The 27,364-nt window shown below is 33.5% G+C and overlaps 1 protein-coding gene across 1 annotated transcript; it reads right to left on the bottom strand.

Annotated features, from left to right (window-relative positions):
* Nucleotides 1–455: 455 nt before the first annotated feature.
* On the bottom strand, nt 456–26,274 carry LOC113079047 (serine/threonine-protein kinase PAK 6-like). Its single transcript, XM_026251234.1, has 9 exons — nt 25,999–26,274; nt 12,201–12,426; nt 9,056–9,676; nt 8,174–8,710; nt 6,062–6,195; nt 3,821–3,947; nt 2,694–2,819; nt 2,484–2,618; nt 456–1,359 (listed from the first exon to the last, which is right to left on the bottom strand). Exons 2-9 carry the CDS (start codon nt 12,402–12,404, stop codon nt 1,192–1,194), a joined length of 2,052 nt encoding a protein of 683 aa, XP_026107019.1. The 5' UTR covers nt 12,405–12,426; nt 25,999–26,274; the 3' UTR covers nt 456–1,191.
* Between the last annotated feature and the right edge of the window lie 1,090 nt (nt 26,275–27,364).

Here is a 27,364-nt window from a genome sequence, read left to right on the forward strand (position 1 = left end):
GAAAATACTGTTTCAGTCTTTCGACTTCATGGTTAATTCAATGTGGCATTTCCTTTTATTTAATTGTGAAATGTATTAGCAATTTATGATGTTTGACGATTTTTGATCATTTGATGGAAACTCAACCCAAAACATTTATTTTGTTTTAAACTAAATTAAATTAAATTAAATTAAATGTAATTCATATATTAATAAATAATTTATGAATTTAATTTAATTTAATTTAATTTTTCTTTTTTATTTAATTTTTAATTTAATTTAATTTTTAATTTAATTTAATTTATTATTTTGTATGAGATTAGTGAGCCAGATTTGAAGCTGCCTGATTTAATTTAATTTAATTTAAATTATTTAATTTAATTAAAAAAATAATTTAATTTAATTTAATTTAATTTAATTTAATTTAATTTAATTTAATTTAATTTAATTTAATTTAATTTAATTTAATTGGATAAGCCACATTTGAAGCAGTTGACATGTTTTATTTTATTCTGAAGTGTATTTTAATATAATTCCCTTTAGTAATACATTAACATCTGACTAAATGAGCAAGGTGTTTAAATTAAAATTAAAATTTAATATACATTTAACTTGTGATGCACATCAACTGAATTAATATCATCGACTGTAATATATAATTCCAGGTTGTAGATAATAAATATTAAGGTGATGCCTTACAATGAATATTAATGCATTACCCGACATTTGTTAACAGTTTTAGTTCATATCAGCTCAGGTCCATTAAATAATATTAAGATACGATTTTAATTTATTTTTGTTGTTATTAATGTATTAGTAAATGTTGGAACCGAGATGAATAAATGCTTCAGCTGTTAACTAATAGAAACTTATTTTAAATTGTTAGCGATTGTAAAGTTGTGTCAGCTGTAGAGAACAACAACAACAGTGAGATCATTATGTGAAAGCATTATAAAATCTAAACCATGGCTCGTTCAGGTTTCTGCGGCCACGGATTCGATGCGAGTCACGATAACACGCATTTCAGTCAGACGCACTTCTTCTCTGATTCACCGCCTTTTAAGCTCCACTAAGACGTCCTCATGTAGAAGAAAATGGCTTTATGGAGTCCATTCCTCATAGCAGCCGTCTCAATGGTGGAGCGTGAGGTGCGTCTCACACTGGTTATCTCCTCTCAGGGACAACGCCGGGGCTCTGATGTTAGCAGGGGTTTCAGCAGCGGGACATGCGCTTGCGGTACTGCTCCACCAGGGGCACCAGACACTGCGGAGAGCTGGCCTGCAGGAGGAAGGGGTGCTCCAGGAGGTCCGTGGCACTCGCCCGCTCCAGAGGATCCCGGGTCAGCATGCGCTTCAGGAAGTCCTTCAGCACCGGGGACACCTGCCGGCCGAACAGACGGCACAAAATAACATCAAACACGTCCACATTTTGATATTTAAACAGATACATATCAGTTTGTGCACTATGGGACTTTACATTATTTTTATATTATATGGTGCGTATTTATTTTTTATTTTACTTTTTGGATCTTTTCACATCAAAAGCAGTTTTACCTTTTTGATATGCTGTGTTTTCTTTATTATGATTAGCAGTAGTATTATTTTATTTAGCCTTGTTTAATTTGTTAGCTAATTATTTTTTACATTTTATACTGTATGTGTGTGTGTGTGTGTGTGTTTACATCTCTTTAAGATACAGGCTTATTTATTCATGCCATGTAATTGATTTTATTTTATTTCATTTCATTTCATTTTATTCCGGGTTGGACCAGACCATTTATATATATTTTTCACCTTTCTCTTTTCTTCTCTTCTCTTTTTTTTTTCTTTTGGGTTGGACAAGACCATGTAACTGAATGATTAATAGTTATTGTTCACATTTATTTTATTTTATTTTATTTTTCCAGGTTGGACCAAACTGTGTAAATGAATAAATGATAGTTATTATTTTTAATTTAATTTAATTTAATTTAATTTAATTTAATTTTATTTTATTTTATTTTATTTTATTTTATTTTATTTTATTTTATTTTATTTTATTTTATTTTATTTTTCCAGGTTGGACCAGACCGTGTAAATGAATAAAGGATAGTTATTTTTTTCTTTTCTTTTCTTTTCTTTTCTTTTCTTTTCTTTTCTTTTCTATTCTATTCTATTCTATTCTATTCTATTTATTTATTTATTTATTTATTTATTATTTTTATTATTATTTTTTTTTACTTTATTTTATTTTATAATATTTTATTTTATTATTCCGGCTTGGACCAGTCCATTTAACTGAATAATGAATATTTATTTTTAACTTTTTTTCTTTTCTTTTGTATATTCATGACATTAAACTTAGCCTGCTGTAAAGGAATGTTTGGGTTCATTTATTATTATTTCTATATTGTTTATATAGAAGGTTCTGTGTGTATGTTTGTAAGAAGTTCCGACTGTCTGTAACCCTGCAGACGTTCATCTCTGTGTGTGTCTCTGTGATTAATGGAGAGGGTTTCCTCGTACCTGATGAAGGTTGCGTACGGTGGGTGCCGGCTCGTCTCTCAGACGCTTCATGGCAGCCACCGGTGTCTCACTGAAGTACGGAGGCTCTCCGTCCACCATCTCCACCAGCATGATGCCCAGAGACCACACATCCACCTGCAGACGCAGCACAGACGCTGCTTTACTCTGACCGTCTGCTTCATGTGTTTGTGTGGTGGTGTTCAGCTGTACCTCTGTTCCGTACGGGGATTTGGAGATGACCTCCGGAGCCATCCAGTACGGCGTTCCCACCAGAGACTTCCTCTTGGGGATATCTTTACTGATCTGAGCGCAGAAGCCAAAGTCTGACAGCTTGATCTGAGCCAGAAACATGGAGACGGGTGAGAGTTCACAAAGTCTCTTCTGCATTGAATAACAGTGATACAGTAAAAACAGTAATATTCTGAAATATTGTTACAGTTTCAAATAACTGTTTCCAATTGTAACATATTCTATCATGTCATTTATTCTTGTTCCTGCAAAGCTGAGTTTTTCAGCATTTTACATCCATTTACGTCCATTTAATTTGATCACTAATTTCCACTTTTTTTTCTTTTTGTATAATCAGTTAATTTATTATTACTGATGTATGGTGAAGTAAACAGATTTTGATTAGATAAAAGAATAAAATAAAATAAAATGAAAACAAATCTGTTTCGGAACCCTATATAGCAATATTATATTTATAATTAATATTTGTAATTAATATAAAAATTTATTATTGAAAGAATAATTAAAATATAATTTATATTATATTTGTAGCAATAAATTAATTTTTAATAAAATTCAAATCTAAGGTGATGAATATACAAAAAAAAAATTTTTTTTAAGAATTAGTCAACAAATTAAATGGACCATAAAATAAAATAAAATAAATAAAATAAAATATTAAATACTGAAAATTCAGCTTTGAATCCTAGTAATAAATTACATAAAAAGATATATGCTGATTTGCTGCACAGCAAACATTTCTGATTATTATCAATGTCATATTTTTTATGGAAACTTAAGATTGTTCGATGAATAGAAAGTTCAAAAGAACAGCATTTATTTATAGAAAATAAGTCTTTTGTTACATTACAAAAGCCTTTTATTAGTATTTTGATCAATTTAATGCATCCATGCCGAATAAATATTATAAATGCCTTTTATTAGTCTTTTGATCTATGAATGCATGCTGAATAAATGTATTCATTTCTTAAAAAAAAAAAGAATAATAATAATGAATAATAATAGAATGTGTCTGGCCCCAACACTTCTGATTGTCTGTGTGTATCTCTGTCTCTGTTCTTGGTTTGAGTAGGGTTTATTTCACTCACGCGTCCGTCCAGCGAGAGCAGGATGGAGTCGCTCTTGATGTCTCGGTGTATGACGCCCTGTGAGTGGAGATACGCCAGCGCCTGCAGCACAGCTTCACACACGGTGGCGATCTGCTCCTCGCTGAGCCTGAACACACACACACACACACACACACACACAAGAGCTTACATAACTGTGCTGCACAGATCAGCAGACACATTTCTCAACGCATCTGGTGTTTTTCAGTATAACTGTGACTTGAGCTCTTTGTGCTGTTATATATCAGAGTCTTGCATCTCATCGAGGCGGGAAGAAACCACTGGCATATATATAGTTAAAGTTTTATTTTTTTGCTTGTTTGTTTTTTGTAATGCATGCTTATTCATTTATTATGTCATGCAATTTTTGTTTTGGTATTTGTATTTATTTATATATATATATATATATATATATATATATATATATATATATATATATATATATATATATATATATATATATATATATTTTTTTTTTTTTTTTATATATATATATATATATATAAATATTTATATATATATAAATTGACTAATAATTTTTCATTTTTTTTCTTGTTTATTAACAACATTAGGTTTTTGTTGATGCATTATTATTTTATTATATTATAATATTATACATTTCATTTAATTTAGATTTTATTTAGATTTAACTGTTTTAAAATCACTATGAAAATGGTTTTATTTAAAATTCTTCTAATTGTTTTGTATATTATTTGACATTGTATTTGTCGACTAAACAATTTTTTTTCTTTATATATTCATGACATTATGTTTAACTTGCTCTAAAGGAAGGTTTTGGTTCATTTATTATCATTTATTATTGTTTATATATTAATCATTTTATTATTTATAGACATATAGATATCAACTTTTCTTATTTTTAATTTAATTTAATTTAATTTAATTTAATTTAATTTTTTAATTTTTTTTTTTTTTTTTTTTTTTATAACCATGACATTAGGATTATCCTGCTGTATTAATTAGTTTCATTGTTGTGGTTCGTCGTTCATATTATTTATATACTGTAGTCTTCATTTATTCATGTCATATAATTGCTTGTCAAACTGCTGTGTTCTCAGTTGTCTGGTGCTCTCTGGGGCCGCGTGTAAAATCGATGGTGTTTGCAAACGTGTGGTTCAAAGCCTGCTGCTCGGGTCAGATCTCGTCCTTCAGTCGAGAGACTATCATGTAAATCTAGTGCCTCTCCAGACAAAGACAGAGATGCATTTACCAAACTCATTAGATCACTAATCAAATTCCCCCTGCATGTCATCAGAACATGCACTAAACTGATTTTCTAATCAAATCAATGTCGGCCGTCGTGTAAGGAGTGTCAGGATACATGCACAGCTCAGAGCGGATCCTTAACTGTACATCACCCTCTTGTGGCATGAATAAAACACCACAGTAATACGACATGGAGTCAGTAACTGCACCAGACATGAGAGGAGTCCCTTGAGAGCTGCCAGATGTTGTGTTTCGCTCCTCTAAAACGCAGAACTGCAATCACAGTGAATTAGCATTAAAAACTGTCACTTTAAAGTGATTTGAAATTAAAACTGATTGGCAATTACATCTGGTCTTATTGTGAAAGATTCGTCATTGCATGTTGTCTGTCTTTAGTTTTTCATCCATTAGCTGGCTGCAAATGATGTGCATATTATATTATATTATATTATATTATATTATATTATATTATATTATATTATATTATATTATATTATATTATATTATATATTATAAATATTTAATTATTTTATTTTATAATAAATTATATTATATTATATTGCATTTGTTTATTTTAAATTATATATTATATTTTTAAATATTTTTTCTAATTATATATTGTATCATATAATTGTATTTTAAGTTCTATTGTATTGTTTTTAAATTATGTATGATATTTTATTATAAAATGTAAAATAAATTGTGTAAAAATAAAAAGTAGAAGACATACATAATTAATTTTTATTTTATTTTATTATTTATGTATACATAAAGTCCCTAAGAGATGATTTTTAAATGCCTTTGACCAAAAATAATAATAAATTGACATATGTACATATGTTTTTTGGTCACAGGCATTTAAAAAAATAAAAAGGCTCCTAAATCCTATAGAGATCACAATGATAACATAAACAATTCTCTCATCTTTCATGAAACAGAAGGATGAGAAACGGCTGGAGAAATCACATGGTTGTCAGAGTTGTTGTGCTGTGGTACCTGGTTTCAGACACAATGTTTGTTAAAGCTCCTCCCTGCAGATACTCCATGATGACCCACAGCTCCTCCTCCACCAGAGCGCTCTTGAACATCTCCACCACGTTCCTGTGCTGGTAATCTCTCATAATCACCACCTGAACACACACCAACACACCCCCATCAACACACACCAACACACCCCCATCAACGCTTAACATCATAGCCAATGAACAGAAATGAATCTGTTTGTTTAAGGGGAGAAATGTTCCTCTTGATTTTTAAAAATGTTTCCAGATTTCATATCTCAATATGCAAGAGGTCAAATATATATATATATTTAAACATTAAATGTGATTTGTGTTTACAGTGTTCCAAATATTTAATTCATATTCATATATGTTTCATGTATTTATTTGGATATGACTAAATAGAGTCAGTTCTGGTAGTATCTGCGCCTTGCATTAAATCATAAACTGTGATTATACTATTAATGAATAACCCTAGACATTTCCCTTTCAAAACCTGTTTGTTCCTTCAAAACATTTTGTGACTGAATGTTCTGGGTTCAATGTCATTTGAAACCGTTTTCGCTTATGTAACAAAATGGAACAAGATAGCCTACTCAATGAGAAAAAAAATGCAGTTATGGGACTTGCATTTTCAGAATAACAAATTCTATATTCGGTAACTCCAAATCTGAAAAAGAAACAAACTACTCTACATCTTGGATGGCCTGAGGGTGAGTAAATTAAAATTTTGGGTGAACTATTCCTTTGAATAAAAGCAGTATTGAAATTGTTTTTATTAATATTATGTAGCGATGCACAATATTATCGGTTAATATCGGAATCGGCCGATAATGGCTTTAAAGGGTTAGTTCACCCAATAATCAAAATGATGTCATTAATAACTCACCCTCATGTCGTTCCAAACCTGTAAAAACCTCCATTCATCTTCAGAACACAGTTTAAGATATTTTAGATTTAGTCCGAGAGATCTCAGTCCCTCCATTGAAGCTGTGTGTACGGTCTACTGTCCATGTCCAGAAAGGTAAGAAAAACATCATCAAAGTAGTCCATGTGACATCAGAGGGTCCGTTAGAATTTTTTGAAGCAACGAAAATACATTTTGGTCCAAAAATAGCAAAAACTACGACTTTATTCATCATTGTCTTCTCTAACCCTTCTATAAACTAACTCTTTAATTGTAAATATCGGTATCGGCCTGATATAAAAAACAATGCCGATATGTCTTGCCGATAAGAGGAATGCGCTAACTCACATGTGCTCAAGATGTGCTAGCGATTAGATCACATCAGCAGTGTGGCTCATACTTGAAGCAATGTTTTGTCTGAATGATGATTAGATTGACTGTTCGGTTCGCTGTATTTAATCTGTGAAAGCAGATACAGAATGACGGATTCGGTGTGTGATAGAGTAAACAGCGCCAGCCTCCCCCGGGTCCTAACACCCGTTCGATAAGGAGTTTAAATCTGTAGGGGGCGCTGTTGGCCTACTTAATTAAATTAAAAGGAAAATAGCCAACAAAAATAACATTTAGACTGTGTTTCTGAATAAATATAGCAGTAATTAATATCAGAAAATAATGAGTATGTTTTTATTTAAAGGTCAGAAGCTATAGCTTACATTTAAAAAAAAATCACAAATATGACACTTGTAAATTAAATACTTTTATATATACAGATTTATTCATTAATATGTAATGTGGTTTTTTTTAAACTAATCATAAGCTCTGAAAGATTTTACACTCTTTTGCTTTAGACCATATAAATATGTTAAATCTTAAAATAAAATGTTAGGTTGACTAAATAAAACATTATGCTTTTTTTCTGGGGAAAATGCTGCGATTTATGTATAGTTTATTTATATTTATTTAAAAAGCTACAAAGAACTGTCAAAAACCATCATTATTTGTTTATTTAATTCTAACAAATAATTTATTGTTAAAAGTTAACCACAATTAAAAATATTTAGCTTATAATTTCTGCACAGACCTGGTGTTGTTTCGAAACAAAAGGAAATATATCGGTATCGGCCAAAATATCGGCATATCGGATATCGGTAAAATTCCAATATCGTGCATCCCTAGTATTATGCTCATTCGTTCTTTCACCTCATTGAAGAGCAGTTCTCTGCGCTGTTGTCTCCTGAGGTCCATCATCTTGACGGCCACCACCCGTCCGCTGTGTTTCTCTCGGGCGATGCACACCACACCCGTCGAACCCTCGCCGATCTTCACAAAGTTCTCCAGATACGAGCGCGGGTCTCCTTTATCCACCACCATCTGCAGTGCGGCCTTGAACTGCTCGTGGGTGACTTTGGGCGGGTCGGGCGGTGGTCGGGGCGAGGGGTGCTGCGGGGGTCTGAATGCGGGCGAGCAGGTTCCCGGAGGGCTGTTGGCTAAAGAGCCGGTGGGAGACGGCCGGGGCTGAGACGGACTGTCCTGTCTGGGGTAGAGACCTGGGTTTGGGCAGCCCGAGTGTCTCATGAAAGGGTCTGGCCCGGTGGGCCGGTAGCTGATGTTGGGCGAGAGTCCGATGGTGTAGCTGGAGGAGGAACGCACCGCTCTGTGAGGTCTGGTGCCGCTCACAAGGGGACTGCTGGTGCCACTGTGCAGATATCCAGGCTGGAGTCTCATGGCTGCGTCGCCCTTTCATTGAGAAGAGAAACACAAGGAAAATATAAATAAGGACGTGGGCTGGTTTGCCTTTTTATGTGAATATGTTTTAAAATATCATTTATTTATTAAGCATCATACCAAGCGCAATGTTGGGGGTTCGACCCACTGGGAACACATGATAGGTAAAAATTGATAGCCTGAATGCACAGTAACTCCCTTTGGATAAAAGCGTCTGCTAAATGCATTAATTTACATTTAATGCATGTCAGAAGACGCTTCCATCATCAAGTCAGAATTACTAGCAATTGCCAATAAGAAAGAACGTGGTGAGAAAAACAACACCGTTGGGTAAACGACTCAACGTCATAGGTTTACCTTCAGGTCGTAAGAGGAGTACGGTCTCCCCGGGCTGTTCTGCGGATGGACCAGCAGTCTGTCCGGCGTGAGAGCGTCTCCGTGTGGCATTGTGGGACTATAGAAGCAGGTGATGGGTCTCTGGTTGTGTGAGAACATGATGGGAAACTCTCGTCTCATCATTAGCCTCTCCGTCGGGCTCCCGATGTCCCCTCCGAGGTACACGGCCCTGGGTGGCTCCGGGACAGGGATGGGGGGCGGCGGGGGGGCCGGGAGCGCCGGAGGAGGAGGAGGCCTGTCCAGAGCGCTCATGCTGACCTCGTAAGTGGATTTGGCGCGGGGCAGAACGCCGTTGGGCTGCAGCATCACGCTCTTCTTCGGACCCATGTACGGCGTGCTGCTCTCGCTGTGGAAGTTGCGTGATTTCTCGTCCCAGTGAGGGTCAGGCTCGTCCAGGGCTTCGTACTGATACACATCGGCCTCGCTGACCTCCCCGAGGCGTCCGAGCGACTGCGCTCTCCTGCGGGCCGACGGGCTGCTCCTGCGCAGGGAGTTGGAGCTGGTGACGGACAGACGGCTCATGTCGGACAGCATGGCTGATATATAGTCTCCGTGGCCGATCATGCTGCCGCGCACGATGGTCTGGAGAGAGAACAGAGTCAGGTTTGATTAATGCCGACTGAAACTGGATGCTATTTAAAGAGCGTGTGAATTCACTCGGGTGCGGATGAACTCAAAATCACACTTTCCTCCGAGGAGTCTATTTGTGGCTGATTTGTGTTCATGAAACGCTGAATGATTCGTCGGGGCTATCGGAGGATTGCTTTTCTTGCAAAGAAAGGACAAAGTAAAGAGGCTTTTATTGTAGATTATTGGCCATGCCATTTATGTCACCTTCATGCAGTTTTTTTTTTCTAATTTATAATAATATAAATTGCATTTATGTATTTTTTTTAAATAAAAATCTAAAATATATTTAAAATAAAATATATAAAATATATAAAATAAATAAATAAATAAATTATAATCTATAATGTATTGGCCAATATTGACATTTATTTATGTTTTATAATTTATAATAATATAAATTGCATGTATGCATTTACTTATTTATTTATTTATAATATTCAAAAATATATTATTTATAATAATACAAAATATTTTTATAATGTGATATATATATATATATATATATATATATATATATATATATATATATATATATATATATATATATATATATATATATAATTTTAATGCATTTAGTGTATATATTTATATATATATATATATTTTTTTTTTCTTTTTTTTTTACATAATAAAATAAATTAATAAATTATAACGTTTAATGTAAAGTATACTATACGGAATAATATTTTTTGTTAATATATTACAATATATTGAATAATGATGTATATGTATGTTTTATGTAAACACATGCATTAACACAAGAAATATTAATTGAGTGTTTCAATTTGTCTTCATTGCTGTATATTTTGGATTTATATAAACATTTTTCTTGCAGTATATTGAAAAATATAAGCACTAGTTACTCATAAATAAATGTAACATAATGCATTATATTTTCCAGTATATTCCCATTTCTTTTTGTCGAACAGAGTTGATTTTTCCTGATAATTCTCTGACGTCACATTCATGAAGCAGGCCTCTATGAAAGCGTATAGATGTTGCAGAAGCTCGGCTCTTTTGCATGGAGTTGCAGTTTTTCCGCCTGACTCTCGCTGCATCATTATTAATTGCCAGCGAGAGGTAATAAATCTCTCGTTCCTCTGAGGATTCAGTGTTCACAGCAGGACCGTGATAGATAAGAAGCCGGTGTGTGACAGGGGAAAAAACATGTGTTTCTGACGGCGTTCAGGACGTCCCTGAGAGACCAAGCACTGATTCTCTGCTCAGATACAAGCGCTGTCCCAGTGAGGCCAGAGACAAAACCAGACATGTTTCCCAGCTACAAATACGAGGAAATGTGAATAACTTGAATTACATTTTTTAAAGCTGAATAAAAAATATGTATATATTCTTGAAATGTTTTAAAAGAAAATAATACGAGAAAATATTATTTATAAATTTACAAATTTTTTTTTTATTTTATTAAAATTTATTTTAATTTATAAATTAAAAAGCCTTATACCTTTAATTTTACATACATATATATATATATAATACCTTTAATTTTACATACATATATATATATATATATATATATATATATATATATATATATATATATATATATATATATATATATATATATATATATATATATATGAAAAGCATTATCCCTTAATAAATAAATTTAATAAATTGTTTATTTTTGAATTTTTTTCTTTTATTTATTAATTATTTTTGAATTTTTTATAAAATTTATATTTTTTACTTTCTTTGTAATTCTAGAAAAAATAAAGCATCCAATAAATACATAAATAAATAAAAAAGGAGCATATATTTTTTATTTTCAGGGAACTTTTGAAACACAGATATTAAGAAATGTGAATAACTATAAATCAATTTTTGAGAGTTGCAAATAAAAAATATATATATAGTTAAAATATATTTTAAAAGAAAATAATAAGAAAATATTTTTCAGAATATAATTTACAAGAAAAACGTTTGCCCTTTAATTTTATTAATTTTAAATCTATTTTTGTTATTCTACAAAAAGTAAATCATCATATAAAAATAAAAAAAATAAAAAGAAGCATATTTTTTTCAGTTTATGGGAACTTTCGAAAAACAGATATTAACTTGAAATCAATTTTCAAAAAAAAAATATTATTGAAGTATGTCTTACAAAAAAATGATATGAGTAAATACTAATTCAGAATATATAACAAGAAAAGCCTTAGCCCTTTAATTTTTTATAAACTAAAAAGCATAAAAAAAGTATTTATTTATTTATTCAAATTAAAAAAGTTTATGGGAACTTTTTAAACACAGATATACATTTTTCAAAGGCCTCTATTTACTCAAAATTCACACATAAATATTTGGGAGGAAATAAAAGGACTCTTATTCTGAAGTGGGCTCATGCTTCCAGAGTTTTCAGGCTGTTGCTCTGCAGTTTCCAATCAAGTCAAAGTGCACTGAAAAGGTCTAGTATGTTATTCTGGGACCCTTCTTGGTATTTAATCCATGCAATTCTGACCTTCTTTGGCTTGAGCTCCACCGGCGTGATCCGGGACGGGTCCACCATGGGTTTGGGTCTCCGCAGGTTTTCTATTAAACTCTGCCATTGTGTGGGAAGACCGACGAAGACTCCTCGCTTCGCATCGAACGACGTATGCACGCGATGCTCGAAGTTCTTCGGCGCTGAAATCTCCGGCCTCTTCTTCTTCTTCTTGCGAAACATTGTCTGATACTACAGCAGAAGCCTTTCAAAACACAGAAATGTGAAAAAGAATATAATGCATTACAGAATTTACTGCAGTGCACCTTATAATGCATTGCAGGATCTCATGAAAACAATTATTATATAATACTAATGAATCATTGTAAAACACATGAAAAGCACTTTACCTGAAGCTTTCATATATGATCCATTATAAAAGTATTTTTAATGGTTCAATTATAATGTATTATAATACTTACCTATTTGTTGTTAAACAGAAAATACAGTGCATTTAAACACGTGACCAAACCAACCACAGGAATCTGTAAAAATAACTTTTATTGATGAATTCCTTTTAATGCATTATGCATAAAGGCTTCAAGTAAAATGTGATATTTATAGATAGTAATTTGCCATAATTTTGGATATTCATTTATTATGGTATATGGAATACAATATTACTGCAGGCTTATTATAGTCAATTAACATTAAAATCATTAAAAAAGCATGTGAAATAAAAATTAATGTTAAAATAAAATAATGACTAAATAACTGAAATAAAATAAAAAAAATATATAAAAACATTTATTTCAAGGAAACTTCTCTCAAATTAATGTACTAAAATAAAAATGAATAAAAAGTCAATTAAAAAAATTGTGAAATTATAATGAAAATGTACAACATAAATTAAATTAATATTATGTAAATAAAAATAATAAATATAATTTAAAACATTGAGCTTTGGGGGGGGGGCTTACTGTTTATTTTCTTTATTTTATTATATTATAATATATTTTATTTAGTAATTACATTATAATATATTTTATTTATTAATTACATTATAATATATAATAATACAATTAAGTTATTTATTACCAAAATTATGAAATTACAAAAGAAAATGAACAACATAAAACAAAAACGTTTCTCACCACAACAACAACAACAAAAAACACCACAAAATTACTAAAATTAAAACTTATTTTATAAACATAAAAAAAACATTGGTACTCCACTGTTGAAAGTGAAATGCATCGAGTTATTTTCAATTAAAATGGTCATATGCATTAAATGCATTTGCAGATTAGAAGCATTTGACGCCAAAGCTGCTGCATAATGACTCGTTTAAATATAGTATGTCTATTTTTGTTCTTTTGTTGCACTAAATCTGGTCTAAATGTGTTGCATTGCCTCAAAGCAAAAGAAATCTCAAGTCATCTTTGTTCTTAAAATAGAGACGTATCTGCTGATTCACTGTCAGCGTTTCTAATGCTGTCTCTGACACACACATCTTCCTCCTGTACATCGACGGCTGTTCTGTGCACGAGAGGTGAAGTAGATCTGCTCAATTAGGGCTTATTCATTGGGGCCTGCCCTTTAAATGACAGACGGGGGACGCTGAAGGCCTCTGGGTTCAAAGTGCATTAACTTGATAAAAGACTGAGAAAGCAGCTGACCTGCCGTCACACTGAAGGATGCTAATAACTCTGGAAAACATTGTCTTCTCGCTGCTGAGCTCACTGAAAGGCAAGGACGTTAACTGACCTTGTAGATTTCATGCCGCTTTTTTTACTTTCTAGTTCGGTTCAGGTAATGAATCTATTTTAAAATGATTTAAATCTTGACAGACTTATGCACTGAAAAAAGGTGCAGAATTTACTTCATTTTCACTCATTGCAATTCTTTTTCAATGCAAGCAACACATTGAATTAACCGTCTGATGCATGAAAAAATATAGCTTAATTTTAGATATAAAAACAATAAATACACATTCAGTAAATATTCTGTATATAAAAATTATAAAATAATACATATTAATAAAAACATTAGGTTTTTTCCTATAACAACTAAATTCCTGTATTTTTAATTAATTAAATTAATAAAATAAAATTACAATAAAATAAACAGTAACCCCCCCCCCACAAAATAATAATAAAATAAAATATAAATATAAATAATTATTAATTATTATTAATAAAATAAAATATTATTAATTATTAATTAATTAATTAATATTTTATTTTATTTAGGGCTAAATAACTTCATCGTATTATTATATAATATCATGTCATTAATTAATAAAATATATGATAATAAAATAAACAGTATTTTTATATACCCCCCCCCCCCAAAAAAGAATAAAATAAAATAAAATAAAATAATTAAAATTAATTAATATTTTATTTTATTTTATTCTTTTTTGGGGGGGGGGGGGGTTACTGTTTATTTTATTATATTATCATATATTGTATTTATTAATGACATGATATTATATCATAATACAAATAAGTTATTTATTAAAAATAAATCTAATATACTCTAATATTAGCAAATGTTTTCTATTATTTTCCTTCCTGATTTAATAATTCACGTATCATGACATTTTTAAGTAGAAAAACAAGTATTTTTTCCTGTTTTATTTCTCTATTCTTCATTGTAATTGCAATTTTTTTATATTATTTTTACAGTTTACTGTAGTATGGCATTTAAAAGGGACATATTATTCTCACATTAGTTTTGTTGTGTATTTTCCACTTGTGATGCCAGAAATATTTTTGCACCTGTTACAATTTAGTTTAATAAAATAAATATGATGCATGTTTTCATAGAACGATTAATAATTATATCCTAAAAGATCTCTTATGATACTGTAAATATACTATCTTTAAGATTGCTTCGAGGCAACACATTGAACTCCTATAATATGACATCTTTCCAAGTGAAACAGGACATTCAGTGAGACAAAGATGGAAAGGGAATGATTTTATCCAAAGTGTGCGTCACGTTCCAGTATTTCACTTGGAAATCTGTCAAAGCACAGAGGAGATGTGAAAAATGGGTCACGTTATGAGTACAGCGGCTTGTGCGTTCGCTAAAACAATGGCTAGACAGTTATTTGACAGTTTTTATTAATGATATCTCACGGAGACATTATGAAACTGATGCAGTTTACATCGAAATAAAGAGGCTTTCTCATTTAAAGTAAAGCACTACAGACAAAAACAACTGGGTAATATTGATATTTTGTCTGTTTTTGCTTCCATAACGCAAAAAAAGCATACATTTTAGTGTTTATTTTAATGCATCTATTTACAGTAGGTCTGTAGATTTTGAATACAATACACACACATTTAAAGCCAGTGAGTTTTTCTCCATTTAAGTAGTGCATCACAGTTTTTATTCCTCTCTTTATTGTGAACATAATTCACCTGATTATATCATTTAATTCCTAAAAACTTGGTGAAAATGCATGTATTTCTGTCTGCTGACAGTGGTTTCGGATTTATGGAGTAATGAAAAGAGAAATCCAAAATCTTTAACTTTAATATGCCATCAAAATCAAGAATGAAAATCAAGCCAACATTCAGATTCTGGAAATGTATGCAAATGAGTGCATATTTAATTTGACAATGCCTCGTTTAAAAAAAATGCACGCAAAACAACAGTCTTGATGTGGTGTGACCTGACTTATAGTAAAAGTAAAAAATAAGTTTTAAAATATTTAATTTTATTTTTATTTTATTTTATTTTATTTTATTTTATTTTATTTTATTTTATTTTAATTTAATTTAATTTAATTTAATTTAATTTAATTTAATTTAATTTAATTTAATTATAAGCATCTCGTATAACACTGTGAAAGGGTTTCTTTTGCAATAATTACAGGTTTACTGTAAATTGTACCTCTTATTATACAACTACTCAACAAATTAATACATGGACATATTTTTAAGAATCTAACCTGTACATTATCTTACTTTTTTTTGCTAAGAAAAAAAAAACTCTAATAATTTTTTTACACACACACACTTAAATCAGCCTCACAACAAGATACAAACTGCATCGGTGTTACAGTAATATTACTGTAAAACCAAAGTCATCTGAGGTAGTTTCAATAATAATAAATTACTAAAAATAATCTTCCCTGGTTGATTAAATCACAGTACATCAGAACAGCTGTTTTCTCCTCTGAAATGTGATGTTTAAACATGCAAATGTCATATTATCCTATTATGTGTGTACTAATTTACATACATTTCCAGACCAGAAACCTGAGGACTGGATGAAGCCCGGGTCTAAATTATTTTCACTTTGTTGTCAAAATTTCTGGATACCTCTTTGTATCACTCCATAAATTAGAAACGATACACTGTCACCGTGTTTGAGTAAAATGTTGCATAATGATATATGATACATTGTAACAGATGCAAACACATAAATAGATAAAGCATAATAAAATAAACACATAAAGGTGCATTTAGCATTTTTAGCCTCACCATGTTATAGAAAAGAAACAGTTCAAAATATCCAGACCGACCAATGCATGAAAAAACAATATTTTTGGCTATGCTTAAAGCCCCAGATATTTCTCCTAGACAGATTATTTTGAAGTCGTTTCTGATCATTCCTGATTACTGACATTTCTTCCAGCAGCACACGAGTAGAAACTAGCCATAGAGTCTATTACACACTGACAATAACAGCGAACGCCCATTTAACGGATTGCCCTTGACAAGAAACGCACGCTTCTTTATACAGCAAGACTATCTGTGTGTGTTTGCATCAGGATTTCAAGAGCGAATATTGATCTGCGTGTGTTACTGAATCCAGGAGCTTCATCTACCAGATACAGATCCTTAAAACACAGATATAGCGTTGAGAAAACAGCGCTGAACATGTAACGTTTATGTTTAATAGATCTGATGATATCCGGCACATTTCAGAGTCCAATCAGCTGTAATGAGATTTTGCTTGTACTTAATGATAAATCGGATACCGCTGTTGTTTTAATCTTACTCTTAAAAGCTGCTGTCAACTTTACTTCATCCATTAATCTGCTGATCTATATTAATATTGTCCGGGACTTTATCCCATGTGGATCATAATCCATTTAAATAGTGCAGCTAAAGCAGCAATATCAGCTTTCAAAAAGACTAATCCGTTTTCACTGTCACAGCGTTTCAATCCAGATCTGATATGATGGCAGGGTTAGAAATCAAAAAGAAACTTCAGTTTTTTCCTTGTTTAACTGAAGAAAGTTCTGGCACATCCAATTATTAATTTCATCAATGCATTGACAGAAGGAGTCAATGGGGCTGTAGTCATTTGGAGATAAGGCTAGGTTAATCTGGGTATCATCAGCATAGCTGTGATGGGCACTTTGGTTCTTTCTCATTATTTGACTTAGTGGGAGCATATACAGGCTAAACAAGAGCGGTGCTAGGATCGAGCCTTGTGGGACTCCGCATGTCATGGACGTCCACTTAGACTGTATTACTTGTTCTGAATTACTGTATTTAATGTTCTGAACATCACAGCCTTTGTTTTTATACAAATATTCAGACTTTATATTTAAAAATGACTTCAAGTTAGTATATCAAGAAATCGAGCTGCAGCTGGACGCAAGCTTCAATGAGGAAAAAAATGATGTTGTAATCGGTCCAAATAGATTACATAGTGCATAGTCTGACAGAATAGTCTGTTTGTTGTACGAGAAGAAGATGTGATGACTTGAAATATTTTGTCAGCATGTGTTTATCTAAAGGAATAGTTCACTAAAAAATGAAAATGTGCTCGCACTCAGTTTATCCCAGATGTAGATTAATTTGTTTCTTCATCAGATTTGGAGAAACGTAGCATTGCATCAGTGTCTCATCAATGGATGCTCTGCAGTGAATGGGTGCCGTCAGAATGAGAGTCTGATAAAAACATCCCAATAATCCACAGCACTCCAGTCCATCAGTGAACATCTGGAGAAGACAAAACCTGAAACACATCCAGCATTAAGATGATTTTAACTCAAACACATAGAGTCTGTAATCCATAATAACACTTCCTCCAGTGAAAAAGTGTTCTGGTCTGAATCAGGAGAGAAATCTGCACAGATCAAGCAGTGATTAAACAGATCTAAACACATCTGTGAGAGACTACAGCAGATGCACTTTTTCACTGGAGGAAGTGTTATTATGGATTCATATTTGAGTTAAAATCATCTTAATGCTGGATGTGTTTCAGGTTTTGTCTTCTCCAGATGTTCACTGATGGACTGGAGTGCTGTGGATTATTGTGATGTTTTTATCAGACTCTCATTCTGACGGCACCCATTCACTGCAGTGCATCCACTGATGAGCCACTGATGCAGTGCTACATTTCTACAAACCTGATGAAGAAACAAACTAACCCCGATCTCGGATGACGTGAGTGAGTACAATTTCAGCAGCACATTTGTATTTTTTTATTCTTGCCTGTGAAGCATTTCACTTTTGAGTGCATGTTCAGGAGAGCATGTTCATCCTCTGCGTGTCCCACAAGTCTACATTTGAGGCCCATTTGTGTTGCCCTCAGGTAATTTAATCCATTATCATTGAGATAACACTCATCTGATGTTCAGCTCTCTGTGATGACAGACGGATGCACTAAACCACAGGGGCTTTTTAAGCTCCATGTGAAATATAGAAGTATGATTCAATCTTTCTCATTTGTTTTTGGCTTTGGACTGTAACAATTGTCCAAACAATATCATATATCAGATATATAATTCATTCAAAAAATACTACCGTAAAGCAGCATATTCTTTCTATTTGACAAATGATTTTCCATGGCATTCTTTTCCATTTGTTCATGATTCTTGTTCATGATAGATAGATAGATAGATAGATAGACAGATAGATAGATAGATAGATAGACAGATAGATAGATAGATAGATAGATAGATAGATAGATAGATAGATAGATAGATAGATAGATAGATAGATAGATAGATAGATAGATAGATAGATAGATAGATAGATAGATAGATAGATTAATATTACAGCAGATGACCAGGAAATATATTAAATACTTTTCCCATAAAATAGCAAAGATATGAGCATAACCAGAAAAATTGTATTAAAAATTGGATGCAAATCCTAAATTGAATTGCAGGTGTTAACGGATAACACAACGTGTGATTGAATGAGGGAGTGAGAATGTGTGTGTGTGTGTGTGTGAGTGTGTGATTGAGTGAGAATGTGTGTGTGTCGGTGTAAGTGAGGGAGTGAAAATGTGTGTGTTTCCGTGTGAGATAGTGAGAGAGTGAGTGAGTGAGTGAATAAGTGTGAGAGTGAGAGAGAATGTGTGTGTGTGTGTGTGTGTTTCCGTGTGAGTGAGTTAGTGAGAGAGTGAGTGAATGAGTGAGAGAGTGAGTGACTGAGTGAGTGAGTGAGTGAGTGAGTGAGAGAGAATGTGTGTGTGTGTGTGTGTGTGTGTTTGTGAGTGAGAGAGTGAGTGAATGAGTGACTGAGTGAGTGAGTGAGCGAGAGAGAATGTGTGTGTGTGTGTGTGTGTGTGTGTGTGTGTGTTTGTGAGTGAGAGAGTGAGTGAATGAGTGACTGAGTGAGTGAGTGAGCGAGAGAGAATGTGTGTGTGTGTGTGTGTGTGTTTGTGAGTGAGTGAGAGAGTGAGTGAATGAGTGACTGAGTGAGTGAGTGAGTGAGAGAGAATGTGTGTATGTGTGTGTGTGTGTGTGTGTGTGTGTGTGTGTTTGTGAGTGAGAGAGTGAGTGAATGAGTGACTGAGTGAGTGAGTGAGTGAGAGAGAATGTGTGTGTGTGTGTGTGTTTGTGAGTGAGTGTGTGTGTGTGTTTGTGAGTGAGTGAGTGAGTGAATGAGTGAGTGAGTGAGAGAATGTGTGTGTGTGTGTGTGTGTGTGTGTGTGTGTGAGTGAGTGAGTGAGTGAATGAGAGAGAATGTGTGTGTGTGTGTGTGTGTGTGTGTGTGTGTGTGTGTGTGTGTGTGTTTGAGAGTGAGTGAGGGACTGAGTGAGTGAGAGAGAATGTGTGTGTGTGTGTGTGTGTGTGTGTGTGTGTGTGTGTGTGTGTGAGTGAGTGAGTGAGTGAAATAGTGAGTGAGTGAGAATGTGTGCGTGCGTCGGTCTGAGTGTGTGAGTGAGTGAATGAGTGAGAATGTGTGTGTGAAATGCACAAAGTTTCCTGTGAGGGTTAGGGTTAGGTGTAGGGCCATAGAATATACAGTTTGTACAGAATAAAAACCATCACACCTATGGAGAGTCCCCACAAGAATAGTTGACCAGATGTGTGTGTGTGTGTGTGAAGGATGCAAAGATAAGATAGATGCTGTGTGTTTCTCATGAATGTGTGTGTTTTATTAATTTCTGTCAACAGTAGTGTCGCACACAGCGCAGTCTGGGCTCTTAACTGAACACACGCCTCTTCACAGAACCAGTTTTGGACGAGCGCTCAGCATTTCTGCAGTAAGAGTGTGAGGTTTTTCACTGCGGGGGTGAGACACGAGTTAATCCTCTCTTTGTATTTGTCAATAGAGGACAATCATCACACGTCTGAGATACTTAAAGTCTTTGCTTGTGTTTGTGCCTGCAGTGCAGTACAGTGAATCCTGCATTAGATTCATTATTCTGTGTGTGTGTGTGTGTGTGTGTGTGTGTGTACAGCGTCCTCTCTGGAGCTCAAACAGCAGAATAAAGCCACAGTGAGGTAACGGTTTGATATTGAACTGATATAACATACAGCTCAAATGCAAAGAAAATCGTATTGGAAATAAGCATCTGCCAAATGCATGAATATAAATCCTCTCACAGGATTTAAAATCATGCACAACGATAATAAATATATGAGTCCTTTATGGTTGTTGTGGTTTCTCTTTTTATTATTGATTAAATGTATAAATAGCTCTATGAAGCTACTACAGAATATAAACCAGAAATACATGTGCATGCATATCTGATCTGTCAAACATCATCTAATTCAGTAGATGGCTTAAATTTGAAGTATTATCAAATTGTCTCTACAAGTCATTTCAACACTAGTTTAAAAAAATGGTGTCTAGTTGAATCTTGTGTAATTGTAAAAAATTTGTTAAATTATTTTGACAAGTTGAAGTAATTTAAAAACATATGCTGCCATGATTTATGAATCATATAATTTTTACTATCTCATTATAACAGACTGGAAGGGTAAGCAGCATATTAATACATTTATTAAAGCATCGTGGAGCCACCATCTGTCTCTCATTGATGAATCTTGCTGTATTACTCATGTCCAACCCAAACACTAGCAGATAATTAAAATTATAGCTTTATTTTGATCACAACCCAGACTTGCCTTTTTCTTTTTTTATTTATACGTAATTATTGCTGTCTGAACACACCTTGTAAAGTTTGAGATTGCATATATATATATCTATATGCTGGAAATTGTAATTCTGATACATATATTTTTTTTTTAATGAGTGCAATCTTTAAAAATCTCTATGCATTAAGAAAAGGATGTCGTGCAAGGTCTTTTTTTTATTAAATGATAGATCTGATTTGTGATGATGACTGCGAATGCTTTGCAACATGCTCCTCTCCACATGTGAGTGCTAGTAATCTGAGAATCAAGTCCGACTCTAAAAGTTGGATATTGACCTGAGAAGTGTTTCATCTGGAGCTGGAGAGGGAGTCTGTGGGTGAGGAGTGTTTGACAGCCCAAATCCCAGCGACACAGATACAGCTTTCCAATGAGACAACTGAAGAGAGAATGTGTGGGTTTAAACAGCTCCACGCTCATGCAGGAATAGAGATGTACTTCTGAAGAAACACGCTTGAGCATCTGTTTCATGACTGAATGCATTTTTGCATTTTTTGCCCAAGCGACTCATGAATTATGATGAATCATGTCATCTGTGTCATTTCAACAGTTAATTTTGAATCATTTTCCCAATACAATTTCTATTGCATCAACACTGTGTGAAACACTATATCCCACAATGCAATGCGCTCGACTTAAAGGTGCTGTAGGGAACTTTTGTAAAAATATATTTTTTACATATTTGTTAAACCTGTCATTATGTCCTGACAGTAGAATATGAGACAGATAATCTGTGAAAAAATCAAGCTCCTCTGGCTCCTCCCAGTGTCCTATTGCCATTTGCAGAAAGTCATCCGCTCCCGGTAAGAAACAACCAATCAGAGCTGCGGTCCGTAACTTTGTTTGTGTTCAAAATGTAGAAAAATGTTTATAATAAGCGAGTACACCATGAATCCATTTTCCAAACCGTGTTTTTAGCTTGTCCTGAATCACTAGGGTGCACCTATTATAAGTGTTTATATTCGGACTATTTTAGATTGCTTCGGGGGTACCGCGGCGGAGTAACCCAGTACCTTTGTGATTCTTCATAGACATAAACAGAGAGAAGTAGTTCCGGCTACGATGTTCTTCCGCTAGACGCAAGCAGTGATGTTTATTAACCGCTAGAGCGTCAAAAGTTACCGACCGCAGCTTTAAGTCATCTACAACAAAATTTGAATAACATGCAAAAAATCTTTTTAAAAAAAAATTGTAATGATAACTAGATGCAACATAGTGAGTATATGCAACAAAAATGCTTATTGTTGGCATAATGCATATTGTTAACTGTTATTTAAAAAAAATAGGAGAAGAGAAAAGTGTGCACATTATTCTATTGCTATTTATCATCCACCTGAAATGCAAGCCTTATTTAATGTTTGCTTAAAAGTCCTAAATAAGGATTTTTCTTTCAGTTTATTAAAAAATAAAAACGGACTAAATGATTGGAGAAGTCTTGTTTTCAGCAGAATTTCAAATTATGAATCAAATTAATATTTCAAAATGTTAAAAAAAAAAAAAAAACATTTTTATGTGTGTGTGTGTGTGTGTGTAAATGTACATCAAATCAACCAGATTTCAGAAACTTTTCCATTTTGTTAAAAAAAAATTCAAACATAAAAAAAAAAAAAAAAAAAAACATCCGCTGGTCAAAGTGACCCACCTTTAGTTTTGATAATTTACCACATTGACCCACATCCCCGTATCTCTGGAAATTAACTATATAGGGCCTTAAAAATTAAGATACAGAAGTGTCTTAAAGGATATTAAGATATATTTAATAGTTCTTGAGTTACAGCCATGCAAACATTGGGGGGAAAAACTCAAAAAGTGCTTTTTTTTTCATTTTTGAACAGTTATTGCCATTTAATGCAACAAAGATTGCCATTTTTTCCTAACAGACCACTGATCTCTGTTAGAAAATGATTTAATGACACTTCCATCTTCCTAAGGTCATTTCAGGTAGATTATACCGTAAATATACCTCCATGACATTTAATATTTTGGCTTTCGTCTTCATTTAAAAAAGATGACCCACATGTGTTTAGATAGATAGGGTCCTTTTTCATTTCATGCAAACTATACGCACAGCATATGTGTTCAAGCTCTGGCCGAGTATTTACGTCTTCCTTTGCATGCTCTGTGTTTCTGCATGATTTTTCTATTCTGCTCCAAATCCCAAATCAGCATCTATTCTGAGTGGCTGTTTGCCATCTCCAGCCCTTGATGTGAATCTCTTGTTCTCCAGGGGATGTTTGAGACGTGACAGTCCCGTCACAGTAACAGCAGAGAAGTGAAGTGTGAAGCAGGACTTCAGATGAAGTGACCGAACCTAAACGAGTCATCTGTCCTCATTCACATCCACAGCACTTCAACCTGAGCTCAGACTCACACATCCACATCTCTAGAGCTCAGAAAAGAGCTGCTCAGGGACTAATGATGGAACAGTTTAAACCTCTTGTAGTCAAATGAAGACAGTCAGAGGAAAACATGTATTAACTGTATTATATAAATGCATCATGCATGCATTGCTCAGCAGATGATCTTTCATAGTTTTATAGAAAAATGGTCCCAAATATTTCAATTATAAGAGCGCTTAAAATCAGGGTTATTATTGTTAACTAAAACTGAGTCAAAAAATCAAACTGAAATAAATTATTATTATTTTATTTCAGTTCTCATTCTCTAAATAAATTGTAAAAATAACTATATATACATTAAAAAAATTAAAAAATTAAAAAAATAATTACTCAAACTAAAATAAAAGTTAATACTGTAAAAAATATTTTTTAAATAAAATTCTAAATATTAATAAAAGCTATAATAGTATGTCATATATTAAAATAACACTGCTTGGAATAAAAACAAATGCGGATAGCAGCTTATAGTGAGTTCTTATTGAATTCTGTGAGTTTTTATCACTGAAGATGATACATTGGTAAATAAAAATTAATATTAAAGTATAATATGATTTTTAAATCTCCATTTGATCGCATTGCTGTCTTGGAAAAATAACCGAGACATTAAATATGCCTCATTATATGACATCCTGGTTACAACTAGAGACATTTTTAACCTTTGCAGATACTATTAAAAAAATTAAAAACAAAAGGTTGCAACTGTACTAAAAAATAACGAGTGCATGGTTTACTTTGAAACACCTTTCACTCAGAAATTGCCTGTAAATGTGTGGTATTAGAGGATTTATCATGAGCACTAGAGACGATAAACGCTATTAATACTCTCGTCCCGGAGAGAGAACACACAGAGGATGTTTTCTGGCGTTTCTGTAGCTCGCTGTCTAATAAGATCAGTTCACATGATCACTCGAGTCCGAACGAGGATAAACACGGTCGGACAGCAGCAAGCGGCCCACGAGGACGTCCACTTCCAGACGTCATCGAGTCACACGCAGATATTTGCACGTCTCAAACATGCTTTTTGAGAAGATGTGTGTTTTCTAGTTTTTGATTCTGGCAGATATCAGTGTGTTGACAGCACAGTTGAATCAGATGATTATAACAGTAAAATGCACGTGCATGGATAAGTGTTGCTAAAACAGTAAAGCGTGACACTAGCAACAGGGAAAACAAAAACGTAATGAATGCAATGCAAGTTGCATTGGATAAAAGTGGCTGGCAAATGCATAAATGCACATTTATGTATGCATGGCCATGAATATGAATAAGATCATGGTTTATTTGAAAGTGCATGTGGAAGTATTCAGATTGAGATGTGCATTATGCTCTCTTTAAATAAATACATAAATAACGTTTCCTTATCGACACTCATGGATCCATGAAAAACCTTAAACATCCGTGGAATGACAAAAAGTTCTGCATGGAAAAACGTTCTTCGAAAACGGTTCATCTTAAACATAAAGGTTCTAGGATAGGGTTCCTCAGAGAACCTTTCAGTGATCAGTTCCTAAAAGAACAGTTTGCACTATAAAGAAAGTTTTAATCAAGGGAAAGGTTCCAGTGTTGATAAAAGTTCTGAACCGTAGTTGGCCTTTTTTGAAGAAAAAACAGTGGAACTGTTCAGCGAAAGGTTCGTTGAGGAGCCCAAAAAAAAATGGTTCTTCGATGGCATCGCTGCAAAAAAATCAATTCCTTAAATCTCCCTTTGAAGAACATCCATTTGCTGGAGGAACTTTAATACATCAGTTCCATTATAATGAACTTATGGGATCCATTTTGTAAGTTCCTGCCATTTTTGACAGGTTTAGCATCTGAGGATCCCCAAAATGATGCTTCAAGGAGATTTTGATCTTTGCATGCAAATGCATCGCGAGAGAGCCGGGGGTGAGGGAAGGTGAAAGCATCTCCTCATCAGAACAGAACAGCTTTTCATTGTCGTCTAGGCTTTGTGCGTCTCGTCCAGCGCGCGCTCTCTGCGCGTCTTCATCCAGCGATGCGACACAAAGCGACGCTCAGCATCACTGTCGCACCCACAGCTCGCATGCAGATGTCAAAACGCGGCTTTTCTTACCTTGCCGTTGTGTGATGAGGGATGTAGAAGGCTGTCCTGCTGGGAAGAGGCTTTCTGGTGCCGTATGAACACACACACACACACGCGCTCAATCAGCCTCCCAATGCAGGCTTCCGCTCGACTCTTTCTCAGTCCGATGCATCTCTGCAGATCTCAGAGAGATGATGCTCGAGGCCGCGCATCTGATGATGATAGCATGGTGAAAACACGGTGCAATCCACATCTAGAGGAAACGAGAACGACCTGCCTTCTGTCTCTCCCTCTCTCTCTCTCTCTCTCTCTCCTCCTTGCAGTATGTGTGCGTGTGTGTGTGGGGGGGGGGGGGGGGGGGGTCAGCGTCACCTAGGAGACCGTTCACGCCCACTCTGTCGCCGTGGTGAAGCGTTTCCACGCGAGCGCGTGATCTGAGACGGCAGGTAAAGCGGTCAGCTCATGAATAATTAATGAGACCAAGAGGGTCATAACAGGGTAGAAGCTGAACCATTAAATATTTACCACGGTAAACATAGTTTCCTTTCCTGATTCAATCATCATAAATAATAACAACAATAATAATAACATTTGACTTAAAATCAACCACAACTTTGCGCTAATTTAATCATCAGAATTAAAATTGAATGATTTAATATGACTGAATTAACCTACATACGTTTTTACCAGGATTCAATTCCATTGAGTCAGATAATGTAGGCTCTGTTTCTTCTTTTACTTCTTTTTGATTTAACAAATGCGTGTTTTTGTCACAGTGACGTGTCAGAATCTGAAATGTGGTCAGCTCATGAATAATTAATGAGATTATAATGAGGGTCACCACAGGCCGGTGATGATGTGAAATCAAAATCGCATGACAGAAGATGAATCATCAAATATTTACCAAGGTAAACATAATTTCCTTTCCTAATGCAATCATCATAAATAATAATAATAATAACATTTGACTTCAAATCAGTCTGAATACCTGCATTTCACCAGCATTTTAGATCAAATCAGATACAGATGGCTCTACTTTGATTTAATGTAACAACTATATGTTTTGAATAGTATATTCATATATTTATATAAAATATATTTGAGTGTTTTTATGTTATTTAGAATTATATATTATTTAAGATTTATATGATTAAGTATTTTGGTGGACAAAATATTAATAATATTTGTTTTGTAAACTATTTAAATAATATTTAATAAATATAGATTTTTTTTTTTTTTTTTTTTTTTATTTTTTTTTTGAATATTTTTCCAATTCATATTGAGACTTTCTTCAATACTTTGTAATCTAATATTAATTTAGGAAATCAATGACATAGTTTATAATAAAGTCAAATCATCAAAGCCACTGCCAGATCTTTAAAATCTTAACCTAAAA

This window comes from Carassius auratus, unplaced genomic scaffold, assembly GCF_003368295.1.
Source record: "Carassius auratus strain Wakin unplaced genomic scaffold, ASM336829v1 scaf_tig00027103, whole genome shotgun sequence".
NCBI lineage: Eukaryota > Metazoa > Chordata > Actinopteri > Cypriniformes > Cyprinidae > Carassius > Carassius auratus.

What these genes read in the sequence shown, in the direction of transcription:
- LOC113079047 (XM_026251234.1), bottom strand. Translation starts at nt 12,404, where the DNA reads ATGTTTCGCAAGAAGAAGAAGAAGAGGCCGGAGATTTCAGCGCCGAAG. An exon ending in ACTCCTCTTACGACCTGAAG is followed by an intron (nt 8,711 to 9,055) that starts GTAAACCTATGA and finishes TCTCAATGAAAG; the next exon opens with GGCGACGCAGCCATGAGACT. An exon ending in TGCTCTCGCTGGACGGACGC is followed by an intron (nt 2,820 to 3,820) that starts GTGAGTGAAATA and finishes TTTCTGGCTCAG; the next exon opens with ATCAAGCTGTCAGACTTTGG.